Raw genomic sequence first — 17911 nt, 5'->3', positions numbered from 1 at the left:
CACTTATTATCTGTTGTGCATATGCTTTATACAAGTTTTACTACTGAAACTGTTGGAATGAAAAGTTTGGTTGTTTGCTCGTCCAAGTCTGGGCTGCTGTAATAATAGTGATATCTTGAAACTGTGCAAATGCAGAAGACATTTTCGACACGTCGCAGTAAGAAAAGCACCAGCCGAAATGAATGAAAGTGAAATGTGTCTAAACTCCATTTAGCTGCTTCAGTTTCACAGGTTTATTGTGCATGCTAGCTCACTGTCATTGGGACTGAACAGATTAGAACAGAACAATCATCATTACTGCTTTATGTGACTTGTGCTTTTCCAACTGCGACAAGTCAAACTGGCTGTTGTTCAAATCACCTATTATGTTGTTACTATGTGATTTTTGACCATTAAATTTTTGGACTGTGCATACGAGGCTGGGGAGAGTGAGGCTGTAATGGTGCCACTGAATGCAAGCGGACCATCAGAACATAGTAATAGTTGTTTTGCACTTGTGAGATGAAAAGGTGGTGAAGAGTCGGCACAATCTGCTCTCTCTCTCTGTGTGTGATGTGATCTGCAGTAATACTGAGAAACCTTTCTTCACACATTTACTGGCACTCACACATGTATACTACTGAGATGAACTAAATGCACGTTGCAAGCTGGTTCAGCAGATAAATTATAATTGTTTTCATTCAAATTTGATTTAAATGATATATATTTAATGCAACAGTATAATAATAAAATAGTATATAAAGCACAAACATTGGACTACTCTTTCACAGCTGACATTTTGACTACAATAACTTGAAAAGCACAGGTGTATTTATCACTAGCACTGACAGTTTCAGGTTCAAATGTACTGGCTCAACAACATGTTTCACACATAACTGACCAGTGACTCATCATACATGTTACTAATTACACTTGTGCTTTTCCCACAAGACAAGTTGTTTGTTTGGCTGCACATAATGAAAATGTGGTGTAAGAAAACAAAGACAGTCGTTGGTGAACGTGTAATATTTTCTCATAACACCATGCTTGCACTTTGTCATCATATAAGAAAGTGATTCTGACTCATGGCAGTTTGCATATCTATGCATGTACTGATGAACAGACCAATCCATGCACACTGGCATGGCGTATGTAACTGGATGCCAGAAGTGTCCATCCATCTATTGTACCATCACCATCTACTCTACTGTGACACTAGGCCGAGATGCCTCTGGGCGTTTCAACCACTGGCTGCTCTTATGGCTTTGAGTGTAATATTTGCATGGGTATCTACAGTATATACAAAATGCAATGCATCATAGCATGTCTATTGACGTCTGTGTATAATCTATCTCATCTGTCTCCACATACAGTTTATTCATGTACTGTATCTCAACTGTGAGTGTGCATTACATTCAGCTAAGCACACTGATTAGGCCATGTGATGCCACAGGCAAGGTTGAGGGAGCTGCCTGGAAACAGGATAGCCAGTGGCTCTAATACATGCTGCACGGTGACACAGATGCAATGACAAGGTAAACTGTACTTAATTGTTGTTGTGCACCACACATAAGGTGAACACCTGGCTCTAAAAACTCTGTGGAGGTTCGGTATAACAGCTAAATGTGCCGCTAACAGCATATACTAAGTGGTATACTAAGTGGATGAGCTGAATTTCAACATTCTGCACTTTTTACACCCCCACACTACAAAATCGGCCCATAGTGAGGCACATGTATGCATGTGCTCAGACACACAGAACAAAAGCATCAGTGCTGCCTCCGTAGCCAACTCCAACTCAAATAATCTCTCTCAGTGCACTGCACTGTGTCAAAGCCGAGGAGAAGGGCTCTGTGCTTACAAAACACCACACTACAGACAGTCAGCGACCAGAGCAGCTTCAAAAGAACAAAATGTAAAACTGAAGAGGTAGAGAATTTGGGAAATATGGGATTGTTGGCATACAAAAATAGAGGAGTGATACTATTCTGCTGTGTATGGTAAATATGGAGCCACTTAGCAGCAGATTAGCTCAGATCAGCACGAAGACAGGGCAGAAACAGTTGACCTGGCTTTGTCCAAATGAAAAAAAAACTTCTGAGGTGCTGTACTAACAGATTTTTTTTATTTTAAATCATACTTTTAAGCATACTAATATAATTGTGCTTATCCAGGGAGTTGTTGTATGTGACAAGAGCTCTGGAGTAAACTGCTGAGTTTCTTTTACAGAGAGTGGTATGTGAGTGAGTGGACAAGCGATTTCTGACACAATGCAAGGTTTTGCTTAGCAAGTGTTTGATGTGCTGGTTTGCTGATTTTATTTTTTTTTTTCATCCTTTTGATGGAGCTGTCTCCTGTCCTGCTGCTGGCTGTAGCTCACCACACTGACTCTGTACAGTTGTATTTCACAGGCTGGTTCAGCTCCAGCTTTGTAAGTTCACGTACAGTACAGTGTCACCCATTGAGATGTCTTGCTCGAGAATGAGTGTGTTTCTTGTTGATATCCCATCATTCAGCAGCCGGATAGAGGTAGTGGTCAGAATGTGCTTCAGGACAGAGATGCACTCAGATGGCTATAGTCACATCAATAACACAGCTGTGACTGTGAGCTAGTTGAGTGAATAGACGAGGAAATTCACATAGCTCTGGGGTGTATGAGCTCCTGCAGCCCCGTGTCCTGCCCGTGGTTGTTTAACTCATATTTTTGCACCATTGTGTGCATCTACTGAGCTGAAGGCAAACTGGCCGCTATGAAATGCCCGCAGATGGGAGATGTGACATTAAGTAAGAGCAGCTCTAACCGACCGTAATAGCCCTCTGACACATCTACTTACAAACAAGCTCACTCACACACACACACACACACACACTCACACACACACACACACACACACACACACACACACACACACACACACACACACACACACACACACACACACACACACACACAAACAAAATGGGAAGAAAATCCTTTGGTCACAGAGCAGCGGAATGACTTAACACCAAAGTTTGAAATGAAGGATATATTTCCAGCGGGCTGGTGCTTGGAAACTGGTTGCCTGTTTCAGTAATTTCATGAAAATTTCATCATTAATCACTGCCACATATGGATGACAGCACCAAATCACTTACAGCCGGATCCAAACCAACCACTGCTATGCCAAGCTGGAACGTGATCTGGAGCTGGGACGTAAAAGGAACTTCAGCAACTTATATTAAGTTCAATATATGTCTAATGCTTACAATTGTAAACATACAACTAGTGTGTATGATGAGTGCTCCTGTTTTGTACTCTCCTTTGCTTTAATGGATTGTCACTTCATATTTTAAACACAGTGAAGCATGGAAAGAGACTGGCATGAGAAAAATGCCTGGTTTTCATTAAAGGGCGAAAAAATGACTCTGACCTTGAGTTTTCTCCAGTTTAATTTCCCCCATTTTCTCCATCATTATCACTCTGTATTATCAGCAGAAATTATTTATCAGCTGGGATTTATTTCAAATGAATGAAATTACTGTGTTCGATCCAATGTTGCCCACTGTACGTTTTCTGGTGGACTTGATATTGACAAGCTCTACTTAGCCTTCCTCTGGGAAAGTGGCTATTGATTGATGGTGAAGCGTGAGCCCCTGCCTCCACTTGGCAGACAGTAGGATGGTCCTACTGCTGTTACATGTCTGCTCATAGGCTCAGGGGCCTGCCAACTCTGTATCCTTCCCCAGCAATAAAAGGTCATTTGAGAGGAGATGGTGTGTCCTTTCGTGCGTCACAGTTCTGCCTGGAGAAGTGTTTTTTTGCTTTGTCTTGTTGTTCGACCTCTCTTCCTGCTCTTTCAGTGTACTTTTCCCCTCTTTTGGTCTCTGGGTATTTGGAAGGTTAGCGGGTGTCTGACTAGCATCCAAGTCAAAATCCCATCTACTTCACAGTCTACACTGAGGCCTTAGCTTGCAGACTGAGCTGCTCAAATACTGTATGCAACTGTAAAAACTGCCACACATAGACAAGTGAACAGAGACACACACACACACACACAGGCATCCTCACAGCTGGAGATGAGCTGCATTTTACATTAGTGTATTCTGGGTGCCCAGACCGGTTCACAGTTGTGTTAATCTATTAGAGCTGCCTGCACAAGTGAGATAACGACATGCTTACTCACACTAAGCTCCAACTCAAAAGCAGCACAATGAAATTTCAAACTAAGACAGGGAATCTGCAAATTGGTCTGTGGTATTTTTGCACAAACAATTGTGGAACATGAAAGAGTCTGTAATATCCTTTGACTCACTCTATTTCTCTCATCCCCACCACATCTCCCTTCATCCCTCCCTTGCTTTATTTATCTTGTCTGAAGATATTTTAGGCCATAAGTCCTTTTTTTGTTTTGTTTTTTTGCACCTGTCAGTTTCACTTTAGGCATCTCTATTTCTGTATTTTTATCCAGTCCCTATCGTTTTTCCTCCCATAATTGAAGAGTGGGACATTTTGGGGAAATTACCTAGCCTATTGTTTGATTTCTCGCTTAAAGTAAGACTGATTCCTCAGCTAACAGCCAATTAGCTTAGTGAAAAGACTGGCGCTAACTTCACTCTGTACAAAGGTGACAAAATCAGCCTAACAGCAGATTTAAAGGTCAGTATTAACACATCACATAGTGTTGACGTAATGCATATAAAAGCTTTAGGGTAAAAACAACAACTTGTCTTTTTTGGGCCTCCTGTGGTCTCCCAAAAATTCACAGCAGGATAATTTTAAACGGGCGCATGACGTCTGTCCGACTACCCATTTCTCCGACCACCCATTTCTCCGACTCCGACCATACATTTCTTTATTTTTGCGTCCATCAGTCCGACCTCCCACTTCTCCGACTTAAGTAGCCCTAACCCTTAACCTTACCCTAAACCTAACCTTAACACTGTAGAATGGGTAGTCGGAGAAATGAGCCGTCGGACTTGTGGGCAGTCGGACTGACGTATGCTCCCCATTTTAAACAAGCTAGCTGTAGTTGTCATGCAGGCAAGCTAACTGGCAAATTGAAAGCTACTGTTGAATATACCCATTCATTGTTTTTTTGTTTTTAAATTTGTATAAAAACCAAAGCAAAAAAAAAGTCCAAGGTGTTAGACAAATGCTATAGTGAGACACAGTTGTATCTTTAAAAAAAAAAAAAGTTGTTCCACACCTGCGACACCTAAATCCCAAATGGTAGGCCAGTAAAATGACTATCCAATGAGCTAACCAGTTTCTGATAGTGCAATCATGAAATGTCACTTTTTTTTTTTTTTTTTTTTTACCTGTTTAGCTTAGTGACAACCTCTGACAGAGCACTATATGCAATCATATTTGACTTAAAATGAAATAGTTACAGGGGAGCTATGCAAGTCCGGTCTTTTTCTGATAACCCTCTTGCATGTGCATTTGTTTTTAACAAAGCCAGTGAGACAGCAATCAGTTGAGCTGTAGATAATGTTGTTTATCATATGCGCATTACGATGTGTATTTGTGTAGTCTTATCTGTCATAAAGATTATGGGTTGTTGTGCGGCTGAGACGAGAGCTGGAACACGGGATCGGAAGCACTGATCTTGCAAGGTTGGTTAGAAATGCTACATGGAAGGCAGAGAAATCCATTCTCCCCATAACAAGTTACAAATCATTTATTTAAACATCACAATTACTCTGAAGCTGTTTAATTAAAGCTGTGCAGAAAAGAAATTTGAATTTGAGCCCACTGTGGGTCTTAACATTAGTGTAATAACTCATCTATCAGACGATGTAGGCCAAATTTTGTGCAAAATTCTATTTTTGATTAAATCCGGGATGAAAGTGTGGTATTTTTTTTCCGCATTGGATAATGCAGGCGCACGGATTATACGTCAGCCTGCTCATGATTCATCAGCCACTGATATTGGATCCGTCATCCGTCAATCAAACGTCTGAGACACACACACACACTCCGAGCTCGGTCTCGCCCCAAGCTTTGAATATCCCGCCCGCTCGATAACGACCAATCAAATTCGTTTTCCTTACTCGGGTAAACTCGTGCGACAACTTGTGACAACTCGGCGCGACAAACAGGACAAACGGCCATTTCTGTACACCTTTAAGGTAAAAAAAAATGTAGCACAGTTAAAGGGATAGTTAAACATTTTGGAATCCAATATTGCCATAATCCCTATAGTCACATAAGGTTCATTACCTTTAATTATCGATGCATGTTGTTTTGAGATCTGTGGGGCAGAGACGTGAGCTGCTCAGCGAACACATTGGAGGTGAATGGTATAGGCCCTCTGTCCCTCAAAACCCATCATATACACAATCCAACAACTTTAAAATGCTCTCGTGGACAAGTTGTGACCTGCACATTCACCACACTATGAGATAATCATGTAACATTATGAGACAGAGTTGTTTTTGAGGCAAATGCAGCCGGAACTACATTCCAGACCTTTTTGTGTCTCTGCCCCACGGATCTCAAAACAACATGCACTGATAATTAAAGGTCATGAACCTACCTCTATGACTATAGGGATTATGGCAATGTGGGATTTAGCAAAATGTTGAACTGACCCTTTAAAGTAAAAAGTGCCAAAACGACCGGATTGCATAACTCAGGACCCCTCACTCAAGACATGTTGAGGATACAAAATCAGTTGAGTTTGCTTCTGTTGCAATTTGTTCAATCTTTTTTCATAAAATGACTGGACTAATATGCAGCTGCCTTTAACCTTATATAGGAAGTTACTCGGACATACAAGTTCTGCATTTCTTTACACTAGCAAGCAAACTACTTAAATAACTGGCCTTATCTCATCCAAACTGACAGAATCATATTGAATCATGCAAATGTAGCATCCCAGCTAGCCAAAACAAACTGGCATAAAACTTTCCAAAACCATAAAAAGGCACCACAATTTGACAAAACATTGAAACACCAAATGAAACGAAATGATAACAAACCTTGAAAAAATGAAAAAACAACAAATTTCTTCTGGAATATGATGAGCATATTAAAATCCATTTTCAGTATTACTCTTGTTGCACATTTCTCAAAATGTCTATCTGCTATTATATAATTCTTCCCTCCTTTGTTTCCTGCCCTGTATATTTGATAGTCTCTGTTCGTATCTTGTCTCGTGTGTCACTTCAATATTGATGTACTCTTTGAGCCACACACAGAAACGCAAGACCTGATTAACGCAATAGACACCACAATTACCCTTTTGCTCTTCTGTTACCTTTACCTCCTCGCTTGCTACATTTTCCACATAAATAACTGTCACCATGCATAATGCAGAATAAGACCCTGGAACGCACAGTAGCTCCCCTATACTTCCCGGGACTTGAACTTCCCACGGTAACATTACACCATGTTCACTATAAGGCACTTGACCTTTGATCCCACAGGCCTGCCACAGTGAGTTTAATGTTTAAAGGGTTGAAGATCCTGCTAAATGCTGACGCTGGATCAGTTTGCACAGCTCTTTTCCAACCTACAGTCTACCGCTGATAAGGCAAGGACTGACCTGGCTGAATCACAGGCACGCAAAGCCATTTTCTGTTAAGTAGATTCCTTTGAATTCCTTAAGGGAATTTGACACTTAAAAGTTGAGCATGGTGATGCAACTCAAATATTCATGTGAGCTTGTTAATCCACTTTTCAAAAGGAATTATTAATAGGCCAACTTAGAATAGACTATGTAGATGCCTACAAGCAGTTCTGTCTTCCAGCTGTGTTACATAAAATATAATGAATTCAGCATCATCTCACCGGGGGGAGAGAGACAGAGACAGAGCGAGGGAGAGAGAGATAACTTGTTCTTGAGCATGACTGGTTTATAATGACGCCCTCGGTACATGCAGAAAAAACTTGGCAGATTTAGGCTGCTTTAGTATCTTTATCATGTAGGATTTCAAATCTATACATCTAATGACTGGATGTTTTACACAAACAGAGGCTGAAGAGCAAATCAGCCCTGAAGCTACAGTACCAAAGCTCCCTCTAGTGACCAGTTTTATATCTATGCATGCATGAATTACAGCACAATTTAAGATTTATTTGGAACACTTCATTAAAATTTAATTTTTATATCTAGCAACAACTGAACTCAAAATAGTGCAAATATATTTTCATATATAGGATATTAAGTACTCTCTGTAAACATTTTTACTCGGGTCAAATAATTAAAACATTCTGTCATTAAAGTTAAGAACAAATACATTTCACAACCAACAATTAAACTGTTTCTATATCAAATATATTTCCATATATAAATTCCATAGCTTATTCCATTAGGTATTAATTCCAAGAGGAGCGAAATTAACTGTATGTACCTCAATACTGTATCTGCAACCTTACATCAAGCACATTTCTGGTTCAGCTCAAAAACATTACAAACATCAGTTCTTTTCAATTTTTGTCAAGAGTTTTGAGGCCCCGTTTGCTCTACCAGTCGCAAGATGTTCTCTGATAGTCCTTTAATGTCGCTGTGTGTGTTGGGATGTGCAGCCAGAGCCTTCAGGAGTTCAGTCACGCCCTCCTTCTCCAGCATGCTGCTGTAATGTGACGCTATAAGATGGAGACAGGAGAAGAAAATGAGAGGAACAGACGCTCAACCTCAACACAATCCTGTTATTAATAACATATCTATTTAAATCAATAATGTGGTAATTTTGAGTGCGCAATTACAGAAACAAATTATATTCAGCTCTATTTTACATCTGTATGGAGACTACACAGATACCATAACCACTGCACAGCCCCCTACGTGCTCCCCATAGTCAAGAGTTCCCTGGAATCTCCACAGTAGTGTGTGTGTGTGTGTCTTACTGTTTTGACTGCAGACCAGATGTATGGCCCAGACTGCCCATAGCTGCACTCCTGAGGGCTGAAGAGTCTGAAGCAGAGGGCAAAAGGGACGGAACGACCTGTAATGAGGGAATCACAGTGCACCAAGATTTAAAAAAAAAAAAAAAAAGTACCTTGAAGTAATCCTTGACATTTTACATTTATTTGTTTTGCGCTTGAGGTACCAGACAGCTGATTTTCATTGGCATCAGTGCAATCCCAGGAACACAGAATTTAAGTGACGATATTCAAATTAAATTATATATACAAGAGGACTGATGATTGTGGAAAATGCATTCATACAATGCATATATTACATACATACAATCAGCTGGGCAAAATGTTATGTAAGAGTATTACAGAAAATAGATCGTGTAATTGAAAGGAAACAATTTAAATAAAGTGTTACGCAACACGCAGCTTCCATTTGATGTTGCACTGACCAGACAGAATGAGTAAATGCATTTAAAACAACTGCTTCTGAAAAGCTTCCTCTCTGATCTGTCCGGTTTGTGTCTCTCTCACCTGTAAGAGACCATTTCTCTCTGCAGTTGGGTCCATGTCATTATGGAAGTGTGCTGCAAAAAAAATAGAGACACATTGAAAAGAGCCAAAGGTGAGTTTTATTGTCTGTTCAATGAAAACCAGCATTCAAAACACACACCAACTGTGTCAGTATAGTAGTGCGGAGCTCCTCCTCCAGGGTCCAAGCCTCCGGTCTGGATGTGAGCTGCGCCAGTATCCCCCCGGCGAAGTAACGGACCCCAACCTCTACCTGGGAGTCCAGCAGGAGGCTGAGGATGTGCTCCAGCAGGTCCTCCTCCAGCAGGTCTGCCTGCAGCTCCTCCACCTCTGCTATATTGTTCTGCAACACAGGGAAAATGATGGCAGTGATGACAGCAGCAATCAGGTTGGATGTGTTTTGAAAGGAAGGCGTTGGAGGCTGAAGGGACACAGGAACTGTTTTATATTAGATTGATTCTATGGAATAATTCCATTTTATTCCTAACATCAAATTAATTTTTAACAATTTGGGGGAATTATGAATTTAATTTGACATGACTCCAACATTTAGATGGTGCTTGCTGTGACAGTATTAAAACCTAAATCTGGGAACAGTTGCAAAAACCACAAGAGCAGAATATTGTTATTTTGGTAGATACATTCTCCTGCAGCTATGGCATCTATTAGTGCAAATAAGCTATAAAAATGAGAACATGCCGTGCTGTGGCACTCGTGGCATATGGTCAAAACACATTTACATTAACACCACAGACACCCACCAGGAGGCCAAGAACTTTCTGTTGAATAGACGGTTCAGTGTAGTAGGACTGCAACAAAAAAATAGAGAATTAGAGGGGAAATGTGTGTGCATTTTCATGATATGTACATCTGTGTATTTCCTTTTTAAGGAAGGGGTCTGGTCTACCTCCAGAACCTCCTCGTACAGCTCCAGGCCCTGGCACTCTATGAAGTTGCGAGCTGCAGCGGGCATCTCATCCGTCAGGTTCCACAGAGCACTCAAGGCGAACTTCAGAGTGGAGTCCACCACTCCCACCATCGCCTTCTGCTGCACGATAGCCAGCAGCTGCTGTTAGAAGAGAAAGGAGGACACAGGACAGAAAAAAAAAGAAATAACATTCTTGTCTGTAAACAAGATTAGAACAAATACAAGAAGCATCCTCTGGTAGGGAGACGTGCAGCACAGAATACAATTCACGGTTGTTAAATAAAATGATTTTCATGTTGATCTGTGACATCAGACATACAATAAATAGAATGGAAATAACTGTGTAGAGGTCAGGTTGATTATATGCACACTGAGAGAAAAAGTGATTGGATAATGAAGTGACATTAAACAGAAAAGAATGTGTTCATGAAATAATGAACTGACAGGGATCAGATGAACGTATTATAGTAGGTGAAAGGAAATATATCTGGTGAGAAAAGCAGAAAGAGAGTCACTAATGAATCTCTGGTGCTACGTTTGGAACAAAATACTAAAAGTACCTTCATAATGGAGACATCCTTGCTGAGCTGTGCAATCTGCTCTGTGGACAACTGCAAATAAAACAAAAAACACAAGTTCTTCTGGGAGTTTTATCCAGCTCTCTAAATGTCACACTTGAACAGCATGTTTTTATCCTGCAGGGAATATGGCCTCATTTAACAGGACTAAGTGAAAGCATAAAGCTGGCTGCTGAAAGTGGTGTCACAGAGCTACAGGCGCTGACCAACAGGTGCCATACTGTTTTCCTGCAGCGGACTAATGCACGGTAAGTGATCAGTGTCTTGACCTTGGCCACCAGAATGGAGATGACAGCCACAGCCATCCTCTGAAGGGTCGGATCCTCGTGGCTGCTCAGCCAGTTAATCACCAGCGTCGCTGCTAAATACCTGAAGCATAATCACAGCATGGGCAGAGGGAACGCAGCGTTACAGAAATATACAGATAATGTACAGACAAGCTTCAAGAAAATCTGAGTTCACGTCTGCGCTTTTACATCTGGAAGGACTATTTCTTTTGGCGGTTACACTTAAGGACTAAATATATTCTGCCTGGATCACACTCTACTGGAAAAACATTATAGCGCCACACTGTTAGTGCAGTGATTATCTTGGCTGCTGTATGACAGTGGGCCCATAACTCATATTAGAAGTGAATGAAAGTAAACTAACTTGTCAAATGGGACATCCTGCAGGATGTAGTCACTGCAAAGTGCCAGCAGACAGTTTTTCTGAACCTGGAGAGATGAAATATTTTACGAATTGAAGAAACATATGGGCATAAGAAAATACATAGCATACATGCAGATGAGGCCTTTTACAGTTACTGTCTGAAGATGGCAGAATGGGAGCTTTAACCGAATGAAACATTTAAAAGTAGAAAATATCAGATCAAGATGTGACACATGACAATCCAGCTGGTGGTGAACCCCTTTGTCACACTTACATTTTGCCGTTGTGTAACTTGAATGATATCATTATGGTTGTGTAATATGAAAGACGAGCGCTGACCTGGTGGTGGCTGGGGAAGGCCTTCATGGCGTGCAGCAGCTGGGTGACGGTGGAGGTGAGCAGGCTGACGGCCATGGCCTCCGCCATGTTCTGAGTGGTCAGGTTGAAGGCGCAGGCCGTGGCCACCAGTTGGACGTGCAGGGAGGAGGGGTGGCTCTGCATCCCACTCAGCACCAGCTACAGGAAACAGGAGGTCCGTGTCATAATCACATGTGTTTTTAGGATCAGAGACTGTTCGTGTTTGTGACTCCTGTCAGTGGGCTGGAAACTGTTGAGAACAATTCCCGGCTTTGTATTAGTGCGTAGCCTTCCTACCTCCTACAGCCTCTCACCAAACCAGCTGTGGAGTTGCATGTTGCTCTTTATCTGCGAGGCTCCACTAGAAAGAGCCTCATTAAGTCCCCTCTCCTCACATCTAAGTACAGTAATCAAAATGTCGAGATCACAGGACTATTTCACTGTAGCTGTCCTGCATGCTCAAACTGAACACAGACAAAGATAAAGCCCTCAACAAACACGAGTGGAAACTAAAAACACTGAAATTAAAGTCCCTCTTTGAAGATTACAATTATACTCAAGCTTATGAATAGCACAAGATTTTCTTTCATCTATTGTTCCATGAATGTGAATTTCTAAATGTTTACATGGTTATATAGCACATGTGCAGTGTTGGGGCTTGTTACTCAAAAAAGTACCAGTAATATATTACACATTACTCTCAAAAATAGTAATGCCTTACATTACTTAATAACTCCCTGGAGAAAGTAGTTACATTTTTTTGTACTTTGTAAAATTGCCTGAGATACATAAGATGGAAGGAGAACATACATGATGTGTTTGAATCTCCATCCGTCAAAAGTGTCTTTAGGCAGCGGGGGTCTTCAGGCAAGGCGCATGCAGCAGCATGTTCTGCTCGTGTCGTTGACGCTGCCATTTTTATCCCATCTCCCCTTGAGGGTGGCGACTAACCATTCGGTGATGGTGAACGATACCTTGTGCCAAACCCCAACCAATCACTGTTCCAGTATTGACGCCCCCCCAGCCCATGCACTCTTGCACTCCTCTGTTGTGCGATGCGTGTCTTGCGAAGTTGCTACTATTCTGTTGAAAACTGATTGACCTAGCTGTGTAACGTAAGTAACGAGCTGGGCGAACTGTAATGTGATTACTACATTCAGAACAGTAATGCTTTGCACTGAAAAAAGTAATGTGATTACAGTTACACCCAATACTGCACATATGTTTATTCTTATGTACTGGTTTCCCTTGAAAAAGGCTGAATATTGGCTGAACTGACTAGTAGTAAAAAAAAACTAGTAAAACTACAACATCTCATCCTGTAGATTATAAGTAGTGTTGTAGATATTATGAAACACAATAATTAAAGGGATAGTTCAACATTTTGGCAAATTGGCCCATTGCCATAATCGCTATAGTCATAGCAGTAGGTTCGTTACCTTTATTTCTCGGTGTAAGCTATTTTTAGAACGGCGGAACGGAGCAGCAGGCTGCTCAGAGCTACGCTATGGGGGCTAAAGGAATTTCTTGGTTTCCCTCATCAAACTCATCAAATACTGTCGTGGACAAGTTGTGACCTGCATCACCACGCTATGAGATAATAATGGAACGTTACGAAACGGAGCCGTTTTCGAGGTAAATACAGGGTAAATACAGAGTCTGCTTGCTGAAAAACTGTCCATGAACGCAACGCGCATCAGCAGTTTTGCATGAATTTACCTCTAAAACAGCTTTGTCTCGTAACGTTCCGTTATTATCTCATAGCGTGGTGATTGTGCAGCTCACAACTTGCCCACGACAGCGTTTTGGAGTTGTTGGGTTGTGTATTTGATGAGTTTGATGAGGGAAACCAAGAAATTCCCTTAGCCTCCATAGTGTAGCCCTGAGCAGCCTGCTGCTCCGCTCCGCTGTTCTAAAAATAGCTTACACCGACAATTAAAGGTAACGAACCTACTGCTATGACTATAGCGATTATGGCAATGGGCCAATTTGCCAAAATGTTAAACTATCCCTTTAAAAATGTAGCTGTAATTATAGTTTCCTACAGCCTGGTTCTTGGTGAAATAATTGAGATTTTAATTTTGTGTCTGTTGATTAATTCATGTTCCATGTATGACATGAGTGCAGCCAACAAACAACCCAGAACACAATACCTGTAGCATGTCTGGTCGTGGTTTGTCGATGTCTGTGGTTAGATTGTAGAGATGGACGAGGGCCTTTCGTATGAAACACTCTCTGTCTCTGTAGCGTCTCAGGGCCTCACACACCTGGTTCTCATTAGCCTCTCCGGTTACCTGAACATACACAGCGGATCAGCAGCGTCACACAGACAGGAAATGCAGCCGGCATATTCCGTAAATACAGAACAAGGAGCCTTGAGACAAATTCAAATGAGAAACTTATGTGTGAGTCAAGCTCATGTGTCTGTCTACCCACGGTGTCCTGACATCTCCCAGACCAGTTGCACGACATCTGCTCAACATGCTTACTTTTAGGTTTTCCTGTGTAGAGAGGACATCACAGGAGCTAACCCCGGTGGCGAGCAGGCCCAAGAAGACGAGCCCACTCCTGGTTTCCACAAACACCCGGATCGCAGCCTCGGTGACCATCGTCCGCCCAGAGATATCTAGAGAAACAAGAGAAGGCAGAACCTGGGGACTCCCCTCCAGAAGCTGTTGCACCGTCTCATCCCCGTCTCTCCCATCACTGTCATCCACGGAAAAGCAGTCATCTGAAAAGTCCAGATGCTTCAGGGCGTGAAGCTGGCTGAGGACAAAGAGCAGCCTGGCGGGCGACATGTCCAGCTGCCGCAGTCGGTGGGCCATTAAAGACCTCAGGGTGTTCTTGCACTGGAGGAGAGCTGTGAGGTTTGAGACGGCGCTGCAGGATATGTCCAGTGTCTCCAGCTGAGGGAGAGCGCAGATATCTTCCAGGGCAGCGTCACTCAGGTCCGTGTTGGCCAAGCTCAGCGTCCTCAGTCCCTGCAGAGAGCTGAAGCCGACTCTGAGCCCTCCGTCCGCCTCCAGAGACTCCCAGTCCAGATGGAGCCCATTGAGGGACAACCTCTGCAGGCTGGACGTGCAGTGCGGGTTGGAGGCCAGGCCTGAGACAACATTAGCCGCAGTGAGGCCACCGGGGACCCAGGAGGCATCTAGTTCTTGGAGACGGTGAGGGCAGAGGGCCAGGCGGAAAGCTTCTGCAGATACTGGGCGGCAGCGGATGGAGGCTCGACGCAGGCGGAGCTCTTCGCAGTTTCGGAAAATCCCAACAGTTGTGTCATTCAGTATCCCTTATAGGAGAGGAGCAAACACAGCCATGTTGTAGGAAAAAGGAGCATCAGTTTAGCCACATTTATGTTTGTGGAGCAGAATTTTTCCCATAATTTCAGCCTGGCATAGCACACAGTCAGCTAACAAATCATAAGATGACAGGGTGAGCTAGGGACAATGATATTCTCACATTATACAGGAGCCTGTGTGCATGAAGAATGACACCTAACTTGTTTTTTATAACTGCATGGTTTCCCACTGCTGGAGCCTTTTCCATCCTCCTGACCTACCTGTAGCTGCCATCTTTTGCAGCAGCTGGTCAGCCATCTCCTGTGGGAACAGTGGGGTCCAGCTGAGGCTCATGGAGCCGTCAGCTCGCCGGTTGCACAGGGAGTCCAGGCTGTGGCACACCTGGGCCAAACAGAGGTCGTACAAGCCCTGGGGGCCTTCAGCATCCTGCCACACATCACCAGGTAACAAGAGGAGTCACATCACTGGATTGTTGTTACATAGGTAGTGGGTATAAGCAAGCACGGTGATCTATGGCTGGTTCAACATGAAATAACATGAGTGTGTTGAGTGTTTTTCCATCTCTAGGTTGTAACGTTACAGGATCTATTTTCTTCATTGCTTGAAGTTGTTCACATTAAACACTTTTGTAAAGCACATATCCTAAACCCCCGACAGTTGTCTCAGGCTTTTTTTCCTCAGGGCTCAACAGATCCACACTGACACAGGATCTCTAACACTAGTCTATATTTATCCACAACAGATGAACCGACGTGCAGCTCGTCTAAATCACCTAATCCCAGCGCTCTGTGTAGGGCAAAGTGGACAAATGCAACCAAACCTCACGGTTAAACAGAAATGACTGAGGAAGACTGAGTAGAAAGGGAAGGAAGGGTCAGACTCACCATGTTAAGTAATGTAACGTAAAGTGTGTCAAGTAAACAGTCGACTGGAGAAAAGTAAACAAACGAAAAACACGGAGACACGTCGTTTAGCAGCGTTTACGTCAGGAGTCATCATGAAAATCCATTTCCTCTCCAGTCATTAGAGAAAAGTTGTGACATTTCCGTTTGTTTATTTAGTTTTTAAGTCGCTGCCGCCGGACCGGTTGTCGAGTCAACGGTCACAGGATGACCGCCTCCTATTGGTCAGTCCACGTGACGTCACCGGGGCTTGACCTGAACGTTCGTTAGCTGTTTATGAGATTGGATACTGTAGCCTAATGTTAATACAAGGGGCTTTATTTGACTCAATGTGAAGCGCTTCTTTCTTTCTTTCTTTCTTTCTTTCTTTCTTTCTTTCTTTCTTTCTTTCTTTCTTTTCTTTCATTCTTTCTTGTGTGTGTGTGTGTGTGTGTGTGTGTGTGTGTGTGTGTGTGTGTGTGTGTGTGTGTGTGTGTGTGTGTGTGTGTGTGTGTGTGTGTGTGTGTGTGTGTGTGTGTGTGTTTTCCACCTATTGACTTGTTAGTATATTTTGTCATATGATCCAGGATACAGGTAGCCTACTATACAATACCTTTAAAAAATATTACAATCCCTTTGATTGATTGTAAATCAAGAGACCATGTGATGTAGCCTATTTGCTGACTGGAGCCGTCTGAATAAAGGTGTCTGTCTGTCTGTCTGTCTACTAACTAATCAGTATGTGTGGGTGGAGGGGGCAGTAAACTCCTTTAGCCACAAGGAGGGGCTCACAGAGAAAGATGATTCTTGGACCATTTCACAAGAGACTAATTCTACTTCCTAAATTAAAAAGAATATTATGAATGGTGGCCAACTGGGAGGATAAAAATGAGGATCACTTATCAACACTAACACTCGGGGTCAGGGACATGGCCTTGCTTACATTGCCTCTCTGGTGTGATATTAGAGCACAAATGAAGCATGGAAGCATCTGATTAGGACACAGCAATGTTTTCTAAACTCAAGAGACAAAATATTAAATTTTGGGCCCCCTTGGTCGACTGTGATCCCAGGTTTGGGAACCGTTGTTCCAGACAGCAAGGGCCACTTAAGAGTTGGGCTTTCTAAAAGTAAAGCACGTACAGCAAATTAACGACCATGCTTTAAATGTTTTCCCCAGTCTCTTTCCATAACAATTATGTCATTTATTTAAATTATACGACCTCTATTACATACAGCCCAGAGCCATAGAGATATACAGTAACCAACCACCTGGGAAGCACACACTCTCAATAACATGCACACAAACATATGTCCTCACACATATGTGGGTCACACGCAAGCCCCCGCACTGTGCACATATACACACTCTCCTACATTATTAATGTCCTGCCTTGATTGCTCATAAGCAAAACTGTCCTCCCACATGCTGAAGTATGTCTCCCCACGCAGAGGATCCCCATGCATCAAAGCCTGTGCTTCCTCCTCAAATCCAAAACATTTAGCTGAGGGGTGTTTTTTTTTTTTTTTGTCTGCAAAGCCCTCTGCATATTGTCCTCATAACAAAATAAACACAGCTGCCAATAGCTCTTGGATTGCAGTGAGAGGCACACACAACCCATATACGGAGCAAACAGAAAAGAAGCTCTCACATCCAAAACAGACCTCCTGTTATTATGTCAAAGCTACTGAATTGCCAGAATCGTTCAGTCATTAGATTAGAGCTGATAGGAAACAGCTTTGTGAGGAGGAGTAAGTAGACTGTGAGAAATATAGACATGAGTGAAACTGGCAGATGTGTGTGTGTGTGTGTGTGCATGTAGGCCTACGTGTGTGTGTGTCAGGAAGAAATAGAGAGTGTATGT

At 42.5% G+C, this 17911-nt stretch overlaps 1 protein-coding gene across 2 annotated transcripts; it reads right to left on the bottom strand.

Moving 5' to 3' along the window:
- Positions 1 to 7868: 7868 nt before the first annotated feature.
- Positions 7869 to 16281, bottom strand: LOC146971131 (protein zyg-11 homolog). 2 transcript variants are annotated; one of them, XM_085805202.1, is made up of 14 exons: positions 16050 to 16281; positions 15426 to 15591; positions 14356 to 15155; positions 14020 to 14160; positions 11849 to 12025; positions 11510 to 11574; positions 11128 to 11227; positions 10841 to 10891; positions 10260 to 10421; positions 10114 to 10161; positions 9495 to 9695; positions 9356 to 9408; positions 8813 to 8910; positions 7869 to 8551 (listed from the first exon to the last, which is right to left on the bottom strand). In XM_085805202.1, exons 1-14 carry the CDS (start codon positions 16050 to 16052, stop codon positions 8403 to 8405), a joined length of 2214 nt encoding a protein of 737 aa, XP_085661328.1. In that variant the 5' UTR covers positions 16053 to 16281; the 3' UTR covers positions 7869 to 8402. The 2 variants fall into 2 exon arrangements, with proteins under 2 accessions (XP_085661328.1, XP_085661329.1); XM_085805203.1 differs by having other exon boundaries at positions 8037 to 8551; positions 10260 to 10418.
- Between the last annotated feature and the right edge of the window lie 1630 nt (positions 16282 to 17911).

The sequence above is a fragment of the Trachurus japonicus genome, chromosome 17 (assembly GCF_045865225.1).
Source record: "Trachurus japonicus isolate A0001 chromosome 17, Traja_1.0".
NCBI classification, from domain to species: Eukaryota; Metazoa; Chordata; class Actinopteri; order Carangiformes; family Carangidae; genus Trachurus; species Trachurus japonicus.
Note: the sequence above shows the minus strand (reverse complement) of the source record. Positions and strands in the feature narration are given on the sequence as shown.

Excerpts from the sequence above, each read along its gene's own strand:
- LOC146971131 (XM_085805202.1), bottom strand. Across the intron at positions 12,026-14,019 it reads CACGACCAGACATGCTACAG|CTGGTGCTGAGTGGGATGCA; the intron begins GTATTGTGTTCT and ends TGTTTCCTGTAG. Across the intron at positions 9,696-10,113 it reads AGAAAGTTCTTGGCCTCCTG|AACAATATAGCAGAGGTGGA; the intron begins GTGGGTGTCTGT and ends CCTGTGTTGCAG.